Source organism: Sinocyclocheilus anshuiensis, unplaced genomic scaffold (assembly GCF_001515605.1).
Source record: "Sinocyclocheilus anshuiensis isolate Anshui unplaced genomic scaffold, SAMN03320099.WGS_v1.1 scaffold1052, whole genome shotgun sequence".
Taxonomy (NCBI): Eukaryota; Metazoa; Chordata; class Actinopteri; order Cypriniformes; family Cyprinidae; genus Sinocyclocheilus; species Sinocyclocheilus anshuiensis.
This window is the reverse complement of record NW_015549556.1, coordinates 1,347,391-1,364,487: the sequence shown is the minus strand read 5'-3', so window position 1 is coordinate 1,364,487 and position 17,097 is coordinate 1,347,391. Positions and strand designations below refer to the sequence as shown.

Genomic DNA, 17,097 nt, shown 5'->3' with positions numbered 1-17,097 from the left:
TAAAAGCAGTATTATCTACAACATATTGTATGTGTATATATATATATATATATATATATATATATATATGAGACCAAGTATTTTGGTCCCCCCAGCTCCACATTGAATTGGACAGAATGTTTTGGATGCCGTATGTGCAAATGTAAAAGACAGAAACTGCATCTACACAGAGCATACTGGAATATGATATGTGTCTAAATAGAAAATGCTGATTGACAGAATATCTGCCCACCGTGACCGACTAACACTATTTATCGACTCAGAACACAGACATTTCCAGACCTAGTTACCAAAAGACAACAGTATATGCAAATAGTGCACACAAAATAACATAGAGCACAGGTCAAAAAAGTGACTTTTCTGATTATGCACAAACCACTGACTCTTTCTTTCCACAGAAGTGAGACCCGTACAAAGATTTTCAGCTAAATTGTGAAATCTATTACTCATACCTGGTGAATCCCCTGCAAGTTCAAATGCATCAGTGTAGGAACAATTTGAAAAGCGGGCATGGACAACTTAAGGTACAAATCTTTGATAAGTAAGAATATTTCCCAGAAAAAGGGGATACATGTAGAAATTTCTAAAACTTATAATAATCGCAGCGACCTGTGTGAAGAAAACACCAGATTCCCAATAATTTATATGTGCATAAAAATGCTATTGCAATGCATATGCATAACCTACTCACATATATGCAAAATATGCTTATAAACAGCATAATTAAAACATTAACTTGCATTTCAAAATGTCTTAGTATTTGGTTTTTCTCTCTTTCTTTTTAGTAAGCAATGGAAGCAAGAACAGCTGAACATCTGTATGAAGCAGTGACATGATATGCACAAATATACTTATTTGATTAGCGACCTATAAATATTTCTTCATTTTATGTCAACATTTCTTTTGTTTTACATTGGTTAATATCATAAACCTCAAGTTTATTTTTGGTTTAAATTAGATTTTGACTCACACATTTAAAAAAAAAAAAGCTATCGCTGTGGCAGTACTCTAAGGTCCAAAAGTTAAAAGGTACATCTTTGTACTTTATTTACCCCTAAATGATAGATATTAATACCTTAAAGCTGCACATTAGTACTTTAAAATTATTTATTAGTACCTTTTGAAAGTGACAGCTTTTGTACCTTTTATGCTGAGTGTGTAGCCTCAGACTTTTGGACCCCACTGTACGTATGGTATTTTTATGCTTTGGCAGTGTAAACCCATATCTGTATAGTCAAGAAAGCACCTTTGGATCTTGACAGAGAGGACAGACAGTCATAAAAAGAAGAGACGGCTCTTACCATTTGTAATTTATTGTACTGTGAGGTTTCATGAATGGACTCAGTGTGCCCGTTTTAGTTCTTACGTCAGGGGCCTTTATTAAGGGTCGTCGCTGCACTACATATTCCCGTCCCCTTCCTCAGAAGAGCCCGTGCATGTAAAGCCCCGACATATGACGGCCAAAGGCACCACGCTAATCTTAAGTGTGAGAATCTTTTGCTCGATGAAAAACTGCAGCTGTGGTATTTATGATGATTAGCAATGCAAGAAACGAGCTGCTCATTTAACCAAGACTCATAATAAACAAAACCACAAATCTGCCGCAAAGCCTGCAGAGCTGCAGAGAGCAAGGTGATAGTTGCATGCGTTTGCAACTTCATACCTGTGTTTGTGCGAGCGTTGGGTTGGGTGTGTCTTCCTTCATGCTACTTTGATTCAGAATTATTGCCGTAAGATTCATTTTGAAATAACAAAGACACACGTGAATCATTTTCTCCACATATATTTTAATAACATAACAATTTAAAGTACAGTAAGAAATAGAAGCTACTGTTTATAAAACTCTCCAGCGGAACATAATGATGGGCCAGCATCAGCCTTATCTATACAGAACTGTATAAGCAGACAGGTATTTAAATTCCTTAAATTTGACTTTTCTTTTTTTTTTTTTTTCATATAAAAGAAAATTCGCTACATTTTGTCCTGCGCTACCTTATTCCCCCACGAAAGCACCAGCTGTCTGCATCTCATATTTCAAAGTTTATAAAATATAAATTATTGAAAAATATCAAAATGTGTGTGAACTAAATACATTAAAATTCTCATTTTAACAGAAATATAAAATATACAAAATAAGGCAAAATTGTGGGGAAATAAAAACAACACTCGTCAATATGAATATGCATGTATGTATCTGTCAAAAGTGTTCATTTTCACATAAAATGCACCACTTTTATAATCAAGGCAAAGACTGCATTACGATTTGGACCTTGTCAAATAATAATAATAAAAAAAACAGTCATGCTGGCTATCTTTTGTGGCTTTAACAAACTCACGTTTTCTTCGTGTTATTCCAAAGAGACTTTTAACACTATAAACTGATTGTTCAGGTGATGTAGCACTTCTGTTGTTGTTGTTCACGACAGGACGGTAGCGACTGAAACCCGCTCATCTCTGAATTAAAGACTTTTATTCTGAGCTCTCATGAATGTGTTCCCAGTTTATGGTTTAATCAAGCCGTTTTATGAAATGTTATCTGTAAAAATAGACAATTCCAAAGCTACACCAATCAGGATGGGTAGCGTTCTGCCACTGTAAACAATGCGATTTGTTTTCCTAGATGAACGTTCTTTACATTGGCTTTTCCCACAAGGTCTCGTGTACGAGACCCTTCCCACAGACTGAAATGCTGTGCTGAAGAAAACAAACTGAATGTTGCTGCCATTCGGTTTTTTAACCTGTAAAGTATTGAAAATACCGGTAACAGATTTGACATTTCATGTGCAGTTTCTCCAAACAGCTCTATTTAAAGTACGTTATTCATTTCATGGACACTGTAATATAACACTGGCTTAAGTTTTACACCCTGCAATGACTAAAATAGTCCATAATACTGCATTTAAACGAACCATTCTGAAACGTACTCCCATTTTCGGTTATGATCTTGTGACGCTTGTTAGCCAGTAGCAGCACACATCATCATCTTTAAAGCTGCCCAAAGTCTCAGCACAATCTGGTCTTCCTCCAATCTTAACATTATATCAGCAACTAACAGTAACACTTTCACAAACCAGCAGGAAAATCAAACGCAGCCCAACAGACCCTTGGTTTCTGCTGCAGAATCCATCTCACGTACTTTGCCAATCCAGATGCATGCTGAAGTGTGCACTTTTCAGCATGGCTAACGCTGCCACATCTGTCTCAAAGTTAAAAGGCCTCACATCGCTCTTCTCAAACGTCTCGGCTTTATGGCTTCTAGCACTGCCAGCGAACCGTTTGAGACCCGGTTGAGTGACATTTCAGTTGTCACCAACCCACACGTTTCAGTCAACCTTGAGAAAACACGGTAAGTTCATAAACGCAATGTGCTATATTAAGGCAAAGCTTTGGCAAAAACCATTCACGTACAAAGAAACCGAGGCAAGAAATGTTTGATGTCTTTTGTCTTAATACACGTGATAAAACGACACCTCGTTTTCACCACAAGCGTGTCACCGTTGAGAAGCCAACGGCCGCTTTCATTTGCGTCTCTCACTCACACTCTCAGTTTGACTGAGGTACGTCTCTTTCAACTGAAAAGGGCGGTACTCTGGTATCTGAGTTTTCAGCTATGGACACTGTGGTAAGAACAAGCCGTAACCGACCGTGACCTTAAAAGAAGCGGAGAGACTATCTAAGCACAGTTTGACTTCAATAAACCTTCATATGGAAATGTACAAAATGGTGCAATCTCTGTCCGGACAGCATCGCAATACAACAAATTAATACTGACACATATAGATCTTTAAGAAACTATCAAAACAAATAAAAAACTTTTGTTATTTTGGTCCGGCTGAGAACTCTTCCTCGTGGTTGTGTATGCGAGGAGACAGAAACAGTATGTAACTCAATCGTAAATATTTCCGCGATATTCCTCTTGTCTCTAATTTTGGCAACGTGTTTAATAACAGGAGCGTTCAGTCCAAGAAATGTCCATCTAATTGTCCTCTGTTCCTTCCTGGTGTTTGTGCTACTGGGTCAAAACAGAACTTAGAGTTTTCCCTTCCTGCAGAGCTATAAACAATACAGACTCGCAAAGTCTACGGATTCTAAACTTTGGTAAATGTTCAGATGCGTCTTTTTTTTCCGTCCCCTGTGAGCTCAACACAAGACTGGACCACGACTAAGTGTTAAGATGGAATGTGATTGGACCCGAAAATGGACGCCCCGTTTTCTTTTCCAGGGTCTGTGAGGGACTTTTTCAGCCTTTTTTTTTTCCAAACTTTTGTCCGAAGTTTACTCATCCGAGTCGGGCTTGACGTCTAACATGGTGTGGATGTCTTCGGGAGTGTATCCCAGCAGGCTTTTCAAGTCACACACAAAGCGGTAGACGTAGCGCTTGCCGGACGTCTTGTGGATGATGTTTTTGTCATAGTAGTAGCGCAGACCGCGACTCAACTTCTCGTAGTTCATCTTGGGCTTGTTTTTCCTCTTGCCCCATCTGCGTGCCACCTAGAGGTCAGGGAGAAACGGGTCAGGATCATGAAAACACACAAAGAATCGTTCACTAAGTATAGCTGAATAGCTGAATAGCTGAAATAAAACAAAATGTAAAAAAGTATTTTATTTCAGTTAACTTTAATTTTATTTAATTTTATTTCAAATTTAATTGTATTTATAGTTTTAGTTAACTATAATAACCCTGACACTATATGAACTATATATAAATATATATAGAATATATACCCAACTACAATGATGGTACGCTGATTGTATAACCGCTCACCTCATCAGGGTCAGAAAGCTTGAACTCCCAGCCGTCTCCAGTCCAGCTGATGAAGGACTGGCAGGATTTGTCTGTCAAGAGCTCTAACAGAAACTGCCAGAGTTGGATGGGTCCGCTGCCTGAACAAATAAGCAACACCATGACTTACTACAGTCCTATGGAGGATGTTCACAACAAAATCTCAATACCACCTACATGCATGACATATCAAAGTAACATGTTATTTCCATTCTAGACTTCTCGGTTCTAGATGTCCTACTGTATTAGTGCATTAAGTTAGTATTGGTATCCCGGTCCAAACAGAGTTTCACATGCCATTAGCTTTATGTCACTCTGCTTGAAAACAGAGATGGCTGAGACACAATGGAGTATTGACTGGCTACTGCCTCATACTGCATGTCCTACTTGGGCTTTGGACTCTTTATGTGAATTCCAAAGCACTGACATCATTTGGATTTTGCCCCGAGGTTAAATATCTGGTGGATAAATGTGTTTGATCACGCAGGCCATGATGTATATGTCTGCATGTCACCCGGGTGTATCTGAAAGCACACATGTGTGTGATGTCGACATGTGTGTGAAAGACTGTGTGGGTGTGAGAGAGAGAAGCCCTTGGTGGCCATCTGCAAAACGAGAGGCTTTTCTCACAGTCTTCAATATTGCATTTGCCCTTAACTGTGCCAGGGTCAACTTTAAAGACTTTAGCCTTTCTGCACGGTGACATATTTAAGGAGACATTTGAAAAATTGCAAACGTGCATCTTAATGCATTTGATTATGAGAAGCAATTTGAGGACTAGCGTGAAGGGTTTATGTGGTCGTGTTGACCTACAGCGCGAGATCTATCCTGCAAGGGCTTCACAGCGTGTAGGCAGCAGCAGAGCAGCTCGTGCACCCGTCTAGATAAGCTTTGCTTTTTCTTCATCGTGTGGTTTGTGTGCATTAAAATGAACCGTCATTTCAGATCACACCTGCTGCAAAACAAGAGCGAAGAGAAGAGAGAGACTCTAATTCCCTGCAAAAGTCCTGAAAGTCTAGGGATGCACAACATATAGATACCACATTGATTATCAATTGGCAATATTAAAGATTTTTAAATTTATCAATTGTACATGCTCTTTTCCCCTGTTTTTACATTAAGATTACCTTTGACATCATTTCAAAGCAAAATCAATATAAATCAAATCAAAAATAAACGTTCATTCTGTATAATTTAATGCCTAAATTCAATAATTCACATTTAAAATGATTTTATTATTTATTTAAACAAAGTAGTATGTAGAAATGTAATCCTGTTAATTTATTGGTTATCAGCAAAAAAAAAATAAATAAATAAAATAATAATAATATAGGCATTTCAAATAATTTTATTTTTCAATAATTTATCAGCATTGTCAGCAAAATAAATCAATAAATTAATTAATTAATTAATAAATAAATAGTGTAATCGGGCATAATTTTAATACTGGTGCAACCCTAATTTCTAGTCTTATTTTAGAAGAGCACATTATTCAGAAGAAAGAAGACACATTATTAATGTGACATTATTACTTTCAGCATAGACTGTGTGCTGTGTGCTTGTTCAGTTACCTAATCTGCATCTTTGGTGAATTGGGTGGGAAAGCAACGCACATGCAAAATAAATGGCAATAACAGCAGGCACAATTCATTCTTAGTGAATTCCCCACTGCGTGTTACATCCAGCTAAAAATATCCTTGCCAATAATGCAATAAAACACTAATGCAATTCTGAAACAGATTATCTAATCAACAATTCAACAGTTCATTGTAACCCTCTCTCTCTCTGTCTGTCTGCCTCTCTTTGTCTCCATCTAAACATATGAATCACTAAAATCACTCATCTGGATCAATGTAGTAATCTGTTTATGTAAATGCATTAAAACACATTCCATAAGCTCGGCTACTGTAACACACCCTCATTACACCCAAAGGGGCCGGAAACAGAAATCAATCGTTCTGTCCTCTACACGCCTGAACCAAATCCTCAGACTGACAGACAAATCCACCATGGACTTTCAGCAAAGCTTTAAAAGTACATTAAGGCCACTTTACTTGAAGTGAGTGCATGATTACAACATATCACACAAGCAAAGACAAGGGTTTCTGAAAACAACTTGGATTTGTAGCACTGAACTTAAAAGGATAGTTAACCCTAAAATAAATATTATATTTTTACTCACCCTCATGTCATTCCAGGTCTGTATGACTTTCTTTCTTCCATAAAACACAAAAGAAGATGTTTAGCAGAATGTTCACGCTGTGCTTTTCCATACAATGAAAGTGAATGGTGACCAATAACCAAAAAAGTAATGGTAACACTTTACAATAAGGTCCCATTTGTTAACATTAGTTAACATGAACTAACAATGACAAATACTTTTAAAGTATTTATTAATCTTAGTTCATATTAATTCTGACATCTAATGGATTATTAAAATCAAAAGTTATTATTTAATGGACCTGAGCTGACATGAACTAACAATGAACAGTTGTATTTTTATTAATACAACTGTATAATGATTAATAAATTATATAAATATTGTCATTGTTAGTTAATGCATTAATGGGACATTATTGTAAAGTGCTTCCAAAGTAGTTGTCAGTGATGCCTAATTTCATTTACCCTTTTTTTTCTAAATCAGACAGTTATCATATTGTTTCAGAAGAATTGAACTGTCATACATAGTAATATTAACAATTTTTATGCCACTTTTGTGGTGCATTTTTGACATTTTTGGAGCTTGTATGGAAAAAAAAAAGCAGCGTGAACATTCTTCTAAACGTCCTTTTGTGGTCTACGAGTAAATGATGACAGAGTTTTATTTTTATGGGTGAACTGTCCCTTTAATGTGTGCGTGCGTCTTTATAAGAAAGCTGCCCTATAAAGTTAAAAATCAGCCGTCGCTGAAGAAAGTGTGTTGCGGTGCTGTGGTTGTGCTGCTCTCCTCACAGATCTGATGGATTTGTATGTGCGTATGTGATTAATGATGACAAACATGAAAACCTCAGAGCTCTGTGAGCAAATAGATCTTTTTTGTCGCTTGCTGGCTTTATCTACCTCATCTCTGAACTCTGAAGGCTGTTGTGTTGACACTGCGGTAACACTCGTAAAAAAACAGGTAGTTCTGTCCATTATAGAAATGCCTTTTTGCATGTGCACAAACACAGAAAAAACACATTTTACAGTATCGTCTCGTTTTTTGAGCTCGGATCTAGTATGGAGAATCCCAGATGACAGACAAATCAGGTACAGGCAAAACGGTCCTTTATATGCTCAAAGAAACCTTAGCTTCCCAAAATAGAAATGAAATGAGCCACACATAGTGAGTGGGACCTGTGTGCTCGTTCTGTTGGGAAGTGCTCTTCTGTTGCATTTTCAGATATATGAGGAGGTTGGTTTGAGACGTATGGCACAAGGTTAAAAAAGCCCCTCGAAGATGGGACGATAAAGGAGCTCTCATCTTAAGTGCACAGGACTGCTATCACTTTGTGCTGCGCCCTCTGTTGCCAAGACGACCTGGGAAATGGGTTGAGATGTGGGCCGCAGATAAGGAGTACAAGATGAAAACAGCAGAGAAAGAAACGGAGAGCTGGTGGCAGTGACAAAAGCGACGAGAAAGAGACAGGGAGGGAGCGTGAGGGAACGAATGAGCGTCTGCCTGTGTTTTCATGTGAAGAGGCCGGGGTGTGGCATGTTTGCTGGTACACGAGCCGCTCGCACAAGCCACCGCTGCAGTCATGCTCACAAAAAGACTGCCATGACATTCTTACAGTCATGTAACAAATGTGGCTCTGCGGTTTCGAAGTGCACCAGTGCATTCAAAACTGGTGCACGACTCGTTTTCACCGATCCTTGTCCCAGTAACACGAGACGAGGCGCCTCGTTTAGCAGGACACATGCATAAACGTGTGATTCCAAACACTTGCCGATCATCATAGATATTCCATTTAATTTGCTGCTGTATGTATATGATATGACATATGATATCATTTATATACGATGTATGGACTAACATCTGATATGATGCAATGTGATATGATATATGAAGTAACATCATATGGTTTTTGATATATGGAATATACCGTATGGTATGCAATGTGATATATAAATATGATTTATGATATAAGGAATAGCATATCATATGCTTTTTGATATGATATGGTAGGCAATAAGATATATAGAATGACTTATTATTGAGAAATATATTGAATACGTTTTTTTTTATATGATATGATATAAAGTATATAAAATGGCAAGCAATATTATTTTAAATATGATATATGGAATAACACATGCTTCTTGATATATAATATGATTTCTGATATTATGGTTTTTAATATGATATGGTATGCAATATGATATATAATATTATTTATTATGATATATAGAATAACATGGCTTTTAATATGATATGGTATGCAATATGATATGTAATATAATCTATGAGATCATATATGGAATAACATGGTTTTTGATATGATATGGCAACTAGCATGGGAAAGTAGCATGGATATGGAATTTAATAGGACATGATTTATGATATGATGCGTAAAATAACATCATATGGTTGTTGATATGATATATGATTTACAGTATATATGATATGATGTGTTATATGATATACAATATAATATGATTTATGATATATAGAATAACATGGCATGTTTTAAGATATAGTATATCATGTCATAAATGATCTATGATTTGGTATGTGATATCATATTTATATGGTACCTCATGGTACTACCAAGAACACCATGGTAATAATATGGCATAAAAAAAAAAAAAATGTTCCATGGTATTTTTTTTCCAATTATCTCAAAGTCATACTTCAAAGAATACCATGCCAGTACCATGGTACATGTCCAAAAAAAAAAAAGTACAACATGTCTAAAAAACAAAGATAATACCATTGTACCATGCTCAAAATCTAGTATAAAATAATTATTTTCAGTAAAGTTGTTGTTATTGTCCCTGTTGTCCTTGTGTATGACTGTGAAACTAGGCTATGTCTCAAGGCTCTAGCTTCTGTCTTGTGCTTATTTGAATTCTGACTCATTTGGGGTTTAATGCATGTGAGTAGGTTTTTTTCGGTAATGCTGACCTGTGTAGCCAGCGAGCGCAGCCGCCGGGATGACCGGTTTGTCCTTGCTGAGTTCCGAGCGCTCCCGTACATAGTCTTTGAAGGTACCCTTTGGTTTCTGTCCGTGCAGTGCGGTGGGATAGTCATCCGAATCAAAGCTGTCGTAGGAGGGAACTCTCTGTAGGCTGTTGAATGACGACTGACTACTCCAGGACTGCGTCAGCCTGTCGCAGCTCTCGAAACTGTCAATGCTCTCAAACGAATCTTGACCTCCCAGCTTACCTGCGATGGAGATTTCATTGTTATTAAACATCATCCACAGTCATTTTTCATTCCACATATTCAAATAGACAGTGTTTTGACCTGATTCATGTTGTATGGAAAAGAGGAGCATGGGCATTCTTCAAAATATCTACACAGAAAAAAATAACAGCGTATAACAGTATGCTGACTTTTAAAACTGACAGGCTTTTCCTTTAAAGATCAGGGTCCTCATTTAAAATGACATGCATACAAAAAATAAAAAATAAAATAAAATAATGGAATTAAAATAAAATAAAAGCAAACTAATAAAATATATATATACGCAAAAACTACTACAATGACAAAAAGACACAACAAAATTAAAATGGATTCAGATTTAATAATAACTGAATTATGCTAAAATAACACTGAAATGTTCCTAAATATGAACGTACAACAATTTCTGAAAAGTTTCTAAAAGTAGTAGTAGTAGTAGTAGTAGTTTTTTCAGGAAATCATATTTAATTAATGAATTCATTTCAGTGACGTTTTTATTATAAAGCAGTTGCCCGTTTGCACATATTAATGCATATTATCTTGACATTTTAATAAACAATGTCGGATTATTTTAATTAATGGTATATAAGAGCGCAAAAAGTTTGCACGCTTGCACGTTTGCATGTCAATTTTTGACTTCATAAATCCAGATTTTTTTCCTCACTTGTTACGAAAACGATGAAATCTGATTGTACATGTGTTTTAGAAATGAGGCCCCTGGCCTTTATTTCTACCCATGAACCCAATGTATTTGGTTGTAGAGGGTGCAAAGTTTGGCAACTACACCAGCCAGAGAAGTTCACAAGCAGTCTAGACCCAACCACGTGGAAAAATCCAGAACTGCTCCACACCACACGGTGTTTCTCTTACACGATTTCCATGTGGAATTATTTGGGTTTTCTCTAATTGGAAGAAAATCAAAACAAATTGCTTCTCTATTTTTAGCCAAGCTGGAGATAAAAGACCGTTCTCCATTGAATGTCAATTACAGAATGAAAGATAATGCAGTGCTGGGTCTGATCCTGAAATCCTCAATTGAAAAATTGAAGCCACATGCGTGTTTGGTGGCACCACAAATACTTTCCCACGCAGGAAAAACACAGCGCCGTTGCCAAAGCTGGGATTTACTCCACAGTGCGTACCTAGAGGGCGAAAACCCAAATCTCTGCGTTGTTCAAAAATATACAAGTGACTTTAACAAATCTCAACGTCCAATCCAAATCGCGATCATTTGCTCAGCTGCACGATGGTTAGACAGGCGGGCTGTTTATTCGACGAGCGGGAGTGAAACCAGACGTACATGAAGTAAAGATACTTCAGGAGAAACCAGAATGCTCTTTTCACGCTTTACACCTCTCGCTCCTTACGAGAACCTAAGATTCACAAAAACACCTCGTACCCCAGTAACGTAACCTCACGCGGATGCCTTGACACAAAAGACAGCTACCAGCACTCTGTGGCTTCAAACATCTCTCACTTTGAAGCAAACAGCTTTGTTTTTCTCTCCTTTTTCCCCACCACAGTTGAGAGCATCTTGAGATGGTGTAAGATAGAACTACAAACAAACCCAACGGTCTACTTCATTCCCTGGCAATGCGTGCATAACTGCGGTAATGCGAGATGAGAGTGGCGTTTTGAAGACCACACACTGCTGATCACTCTGGGGGTGATGGGGATCAATTTAAGCCCCGATGGGAGATCATAAACATGCATCTAAGATGAAAGGAATTAGCTTTTGTCTCCCAAACATTTAAGTCATATTAATGTAGAGCTTGCATGAATGTAGTTTGGTTTCCAACGAAACACATGACCTTTGGCCCATACTCACCTCTGCTAATGCGACCCACACACATGTCGTCAGGTGATACAACTTCCTGTTTGACTGAGAAGTAGTCTCCCTGCAGTGGATTGAGAGGTGTGTCTCGCAGTATCACGTTGGGATACTCGCTCTCGTATTTGAGCGACAGCAGGTCTTCTGAGCTGATCGGGTGGAGGGTCTGGTAGGACTCGGTGATGAAGCTCGGCTCGGAGTATTCTGACGGAGGGACACACTGAGGATGTTCTATGCCATAGTCTGGAGCAAAGGAAGACAAAAACGTATATTTCAAAAGAAGATTATTTGCAGAGACCTTAAATTTAGGGATGCATGGTATATCGGTTACAATATTGGTACACAATATCGGTTATCGGCTAAAATGAGAGATTATTTATTGTATCGGTCAATATTAGAAAACGTATATTTCAAAAGAAGATTATTTGCAGAGACCTTAAATTTAGGGATGCATGGTATATCGGTTACAATATTGGTACAAATATGTGTATCGGCTAAAATGAGAGATTATTTATTGTATCGGTCAATATTAGATTAAAGATAAAATTCACTTTAAAATAACTAATAATTTTAATAACACTGTCACTATGCAAGTATAATCATATTAGCAAATATTGATACTGGTACTTAGCCAATTTTTCATATTGTATATTATAACGTTGTGATGCCTAAATTCATGGTATATAAGAGCGCAAAAAGTTTGCACGCTTGCACGTTTGCATGTCAATTTTTGACTTCATAAATCCAGATTTTTTTCCTCACTTGTTACGAAAAGGATGAAATCTGATTGTACATGTGTTTTAGAAATGAGGCCCCTGGCCTTTATTTCTACCCATGAACCCAATGTATTTGGTTGTAGAGGGTGCAAAGTTTGGCAACTACACCAGCCAGAGAAGTTCACAAGCAGTCTAGACCCAACCACGTGGAAAAATCCAGAACTGCTCCACACCACACGGTGTTTCTCTTACACGATTTCCATGTGGAATTATTTGGGTTTTCTCTAATTGGAAGAAAATCAAAACAAATTGCTTCTCTATTTTTAGCAAAGCTGGAGATAAAAGACCGGTCTCCATTGAATGTCAATTACAGAATGAAAGATAATACAGTGCTGGGTCTGATCCTGAAATCCTCAATTGAAAAATTGAAGCCACATGCGTGTTTGGTGGCACCACAAATACTTTCCCACGCAGGAAAAACACAGCGCCGTTGCCAAAGCTGGGATTTACTCCACAGTGCGTACCTAGAGGGCGAAAACCCAAATCTCTGCGTTGTTCAAAAATATACAAGTGACTTTAACAAATCTCAACGTCCAATCCAAATTGCGATCATTTGTTCAGCTGCACAATGGTTAGACAGGCGGGCTGTTTTTATTCGACGAGCGGGAGTGAAACCAGACGTACATGAAGTAAAGATACTTCAGGAGAAACCAGAATGCTCTTTTCACGCTTTACACCTCTCGCTCCTTACGAGAACCTAAGATTCACAAAAACACCTCGTACCCCAGTAACGTAACCTCACGCGGATGCCTTGACACAAAAGACAGCTACCAGCACTCTGTGGCTTCAAACATCTCTCACTTTGAAGCAAACAGCTTTGTTTTTCTCTCCTTTTTCCCCACCACAGTTGAGAGCATCTTGAGATGGTGTAAGATAGAACTACAAACAAACCCAACGGTCTACTTCATTCCCTGGCAATGCGTGCATAACTGCGGTAATGCGAGATGAGAGTGGCGTTTTGAAGACCACACACTGCTGATCACTCTGGGGGCGATGGGGATCAATTTAAGCCCTGATGGGAGATCATAAACATGCATCTAAGATGAAAGGAATTAGCTTTTGTCTCCCAAACATTTAAGTCATATTAATGTAGAGCTTGCATGAATGTAGTTTGGTTTCCAACGAAACACATGACCTTTGGCCCATACTCACCTCTGCTAATGCGACCCACACACATGTCGTCAGGTGATACAACTTCCTGTTTGACTGAGAAGTAGTCTCCCTGCAGTGGATTGAGAGGTGTGTCTCGCAGTATCACGTTGGGATACTCGCTCTCGTATTTGAGCGACAGCAGGTCTTCTGAGCTGATCGGGTGGAGGGTCTGGTAGGACTCGGTGATGAAGCTCGGCTCGGAGTATTCTGACGGAGGGACACACTGAGGATGTTCTATGCCATAGTCTGGAGCAAAGGAAGACAAAAACGTATATTTCAAAAGAAGATTATTTGCAGAGACCTTAAATTTAGGGATGCATGGTATATCGGTTACAATATTGGTACAAATATGTGTATCGGCTAAAATGAGAGATTATTTATTGTATCGGTCAATATTAGATTAAAGATAAAATTCACTTTAAAATAACTAATAATTTTAATAACACTGTCACTATGCAAGTATATTCATATTAGCAAATATTGATACTGGTACTTAGCCAATTTTTCATATTGTATATTATAATGTTGTGATGCCTAAATTCACTTGTAGCATTGAAAACAACTTATTTGAGTTTGTATTTATTTATTTATTTAGTTTAGCTATTCAGACAATTTTATATTATTGTCTGTAACAAGAATCTGTCACTGCATCCCTAATTAAATTTCAAAGCCATGTATGACTTTGTATGAATTCACACTTTCATGGTGCTTTTACGGTACTTCTTAGCTTGAGAGCAACAGCTTTCTGTATTAATAAAGTTAGACTTGAATGACATAAGGGTGAGTTAATACAGACATTTTTAAGGCAGGCATTAAGTGATAAAGGATTTCGTCAACTGCCTTCACAGATGGCATCTAGTACAGTCATGACTGAAGTGCTGAACGTGTGCTCAGGTACTGATGAGGCGAACTGAAACAAAGGGCAGATACTCACTGAAGAAGTAGTCTGAGGGGTAGCGGGATTCCTGGAAACTGGAGGTCAGACTGCTGACAGGGAAATGCTTCGGGTCTTCTGTGTGAAGAAAATGACACACATCACTGAACCTATGCACACTTTCAAAGCTGAACGTGGTGGATAACAGATTAGATTGTGCAACAGAAACTGCTTTGATATGCATGTCAGAGTGGAATTTACTTTACAGACTTTTGAAATGTGAAACCTCTTGCATGCTTCCAGCATTTGACATGACAAATCACAGCATAGATTATAGAATCTGCTAAAGATGATTTACCCTACTGTATCTTACTCTTTTGTAAAAGTCATTATATAAATAACATTACAGCTCAAATTATGATGGGATGAGCTGCATTCAGAGTTTTGGATATACAGTACTCACATCTGTGACTCTACAATACATCTGTCAAATTCTATATTAATGTGTCATGTTTCTAAGTTGGAGTACTTATCACAAAGCAGTTGCTCATTTGCACATATAATAATATTAATGCATTTTGTGATTTAATGTAAGTTTCTAATTTTGATTAATGAACTATAGTGGGCAGAACTAACTTACTAAATAAATAAAAATTTTAATATAGGAATTATTAAATCTACCTCATGAACAGTTAATGTTCTCCCATTGTGCAATTATAGTACAGTATGTGCAATAACCTTATACTTATTTATCACCCTAAATCCTAGTACATCCCTACAACTTTATTTTATTCTATTCCTATTCTATCTATAGCACACCTGTACATACAATTTATTCTTTTTTTTGTGGTTTATATTTATGCATGTGTATTTTATTCACATCTCATTTTTATTATCTGTGTGTTATTGTTGTCTCCGTGTACTGGAAGCTTGTGACACTATAACTAATTCCTTGTATGTGCAAACATACTTGGCAATAAAGCTCTTTCTGATTCTAATTCTGATTAATGTAATATTTATTAACATTCAGATTACGGTCATTAAAAACAAATACTGAAGACAGGGTTATTGCAGTGAACTAAAACATTAAAAAATTGAAGTAAAATGCATATTAACTGAACTAAAATATTCTACAAATTATTTTATTTTAGCTACTTGGCAACGCAACATTTCTCATTTTTGTTTAGTTTAAGTACTAAAATAACTCAAACTTAAAAAATATACAGATATATTTGTAAAAATAATAAAAAAGACAAAAACAACAGAATGACAAAAAAAAATCTCTAAAATTAAAATGAAAACAGAAAAAAAACAATAATAATTGAAAAAAATTAAGAAAAACTATTACAGTATCTCAATGCTAGTGAAATAACACTGATTGAAGACTGGCATCTTTCATGAGGCTGTGAGGATGTCTACCTTTCTGCAGCATCTCTAAATGCTCCCAGAGGATGTCGCCCACAAAGTCTGGTGCCAGATCCAGGAATCGCTCTTTGCCCAGCGCACAGAGATTGGCTCCGTCCATGCTGAACTTATGGAAGTCCACATTCTTCAGACTGAACTCATTTACTGTATACACACCCACTCTCTCTCTCTCTCTCTCTCTCTCTCTCTCTCTCTCTCTCTCTCTCTCTATCTCTCTTGGCTGTGCACATGCTCCACAACAGCTATTTCCAGACAGACGCAGACCCGACACAGACTTCAGCCTCTCCAGACACAGCAAGTAAAGCCATCTTGCGGTCTGCGATAGAAACATAATTCATAACCTCTACTGCTTCAGAGTGCCATGTGCCTATCTAGCAATATCTCTTTTTAGGCAATCTGATATTGGCATTTCAAAAACAGCCTAGTGCTACAGAATACTGAGCCAGGAACATTCCCTTAAAGAGATAGAGCTACAGAAATATGGATATAAGATGTATTCTAGAAAGTTATTAGAGAGAGTTTTTATTTAGATGTAAGTGCTGTAGAATTGAACCTTTTGGGATGGAGAGCCGCTGTTGCTCCCTGGTGAAGCCGCTGAATGTGGCCAAAAGAGCCTGTGACATCATTTCTTTACTTCCTGGAGTCAATAAGGGGACATCCGCACACTCCAGATCTGTTGGACCAAACACAGACAAATATTTCATCACACAATCTCAGAACACACACACACACAAAAAATACAAATAGGTAAAATGATTAAAAAGAAGTAAAATAAAATTATTTTAAAGATCAAGCCAAATAAAATAATAAAAAATATACTACATTTTACAAAAATAAAATAAAATAACATAATAAAATCAAACCAAGTCA

General features: G+C 37.3%; 1 protein-coding gene across 1 annotated transcript in view; it reads right to left on the bottom strand.

Moving 5' to 3' along the window:
- Positions 1-2,133: 2,133 nt before the first annotated feature.
- The window catches only part of LOC107656982 (protein c-ets-1-B-like), a 22,722-nt gene continuing 7,758 nt past the window's right edge, over positions 2,134-17,097 (bottom strand). Inside the window, exons 2-8 of the mRNA XM_016444955.1 lie at positions 16,781-16,900; positions 16,222-16,422; positions 14,863-14,940; positions 13,929-14,174; positions 9,891-10,151; positions 4,766-4,884; positions 2,134-4,491 (exon numbers count right to left, since the gene is read on the bottom strand). Of these exons, the coding sequence (XP_016300441.1) occupies positions 4,276-4,491; positions 4,766-4,884; positions 9,891-10,151; positions 13,929-14,174; positions 14,863-14,940; positions 16,222-16,422; positions 16,781-16,900 (1,241 nt within the window). The 3' untranslated portion in view covers positions 2,134-4,275. The remainder of the gene's footprint in view (positions 4,492-4,765; positions 4,885-9,890; positions 10,152-13,928; positions 14,175-14,862; positions 14,941-16,221; positions 16,423-16,780; positions 16,901-17,097) is intronic.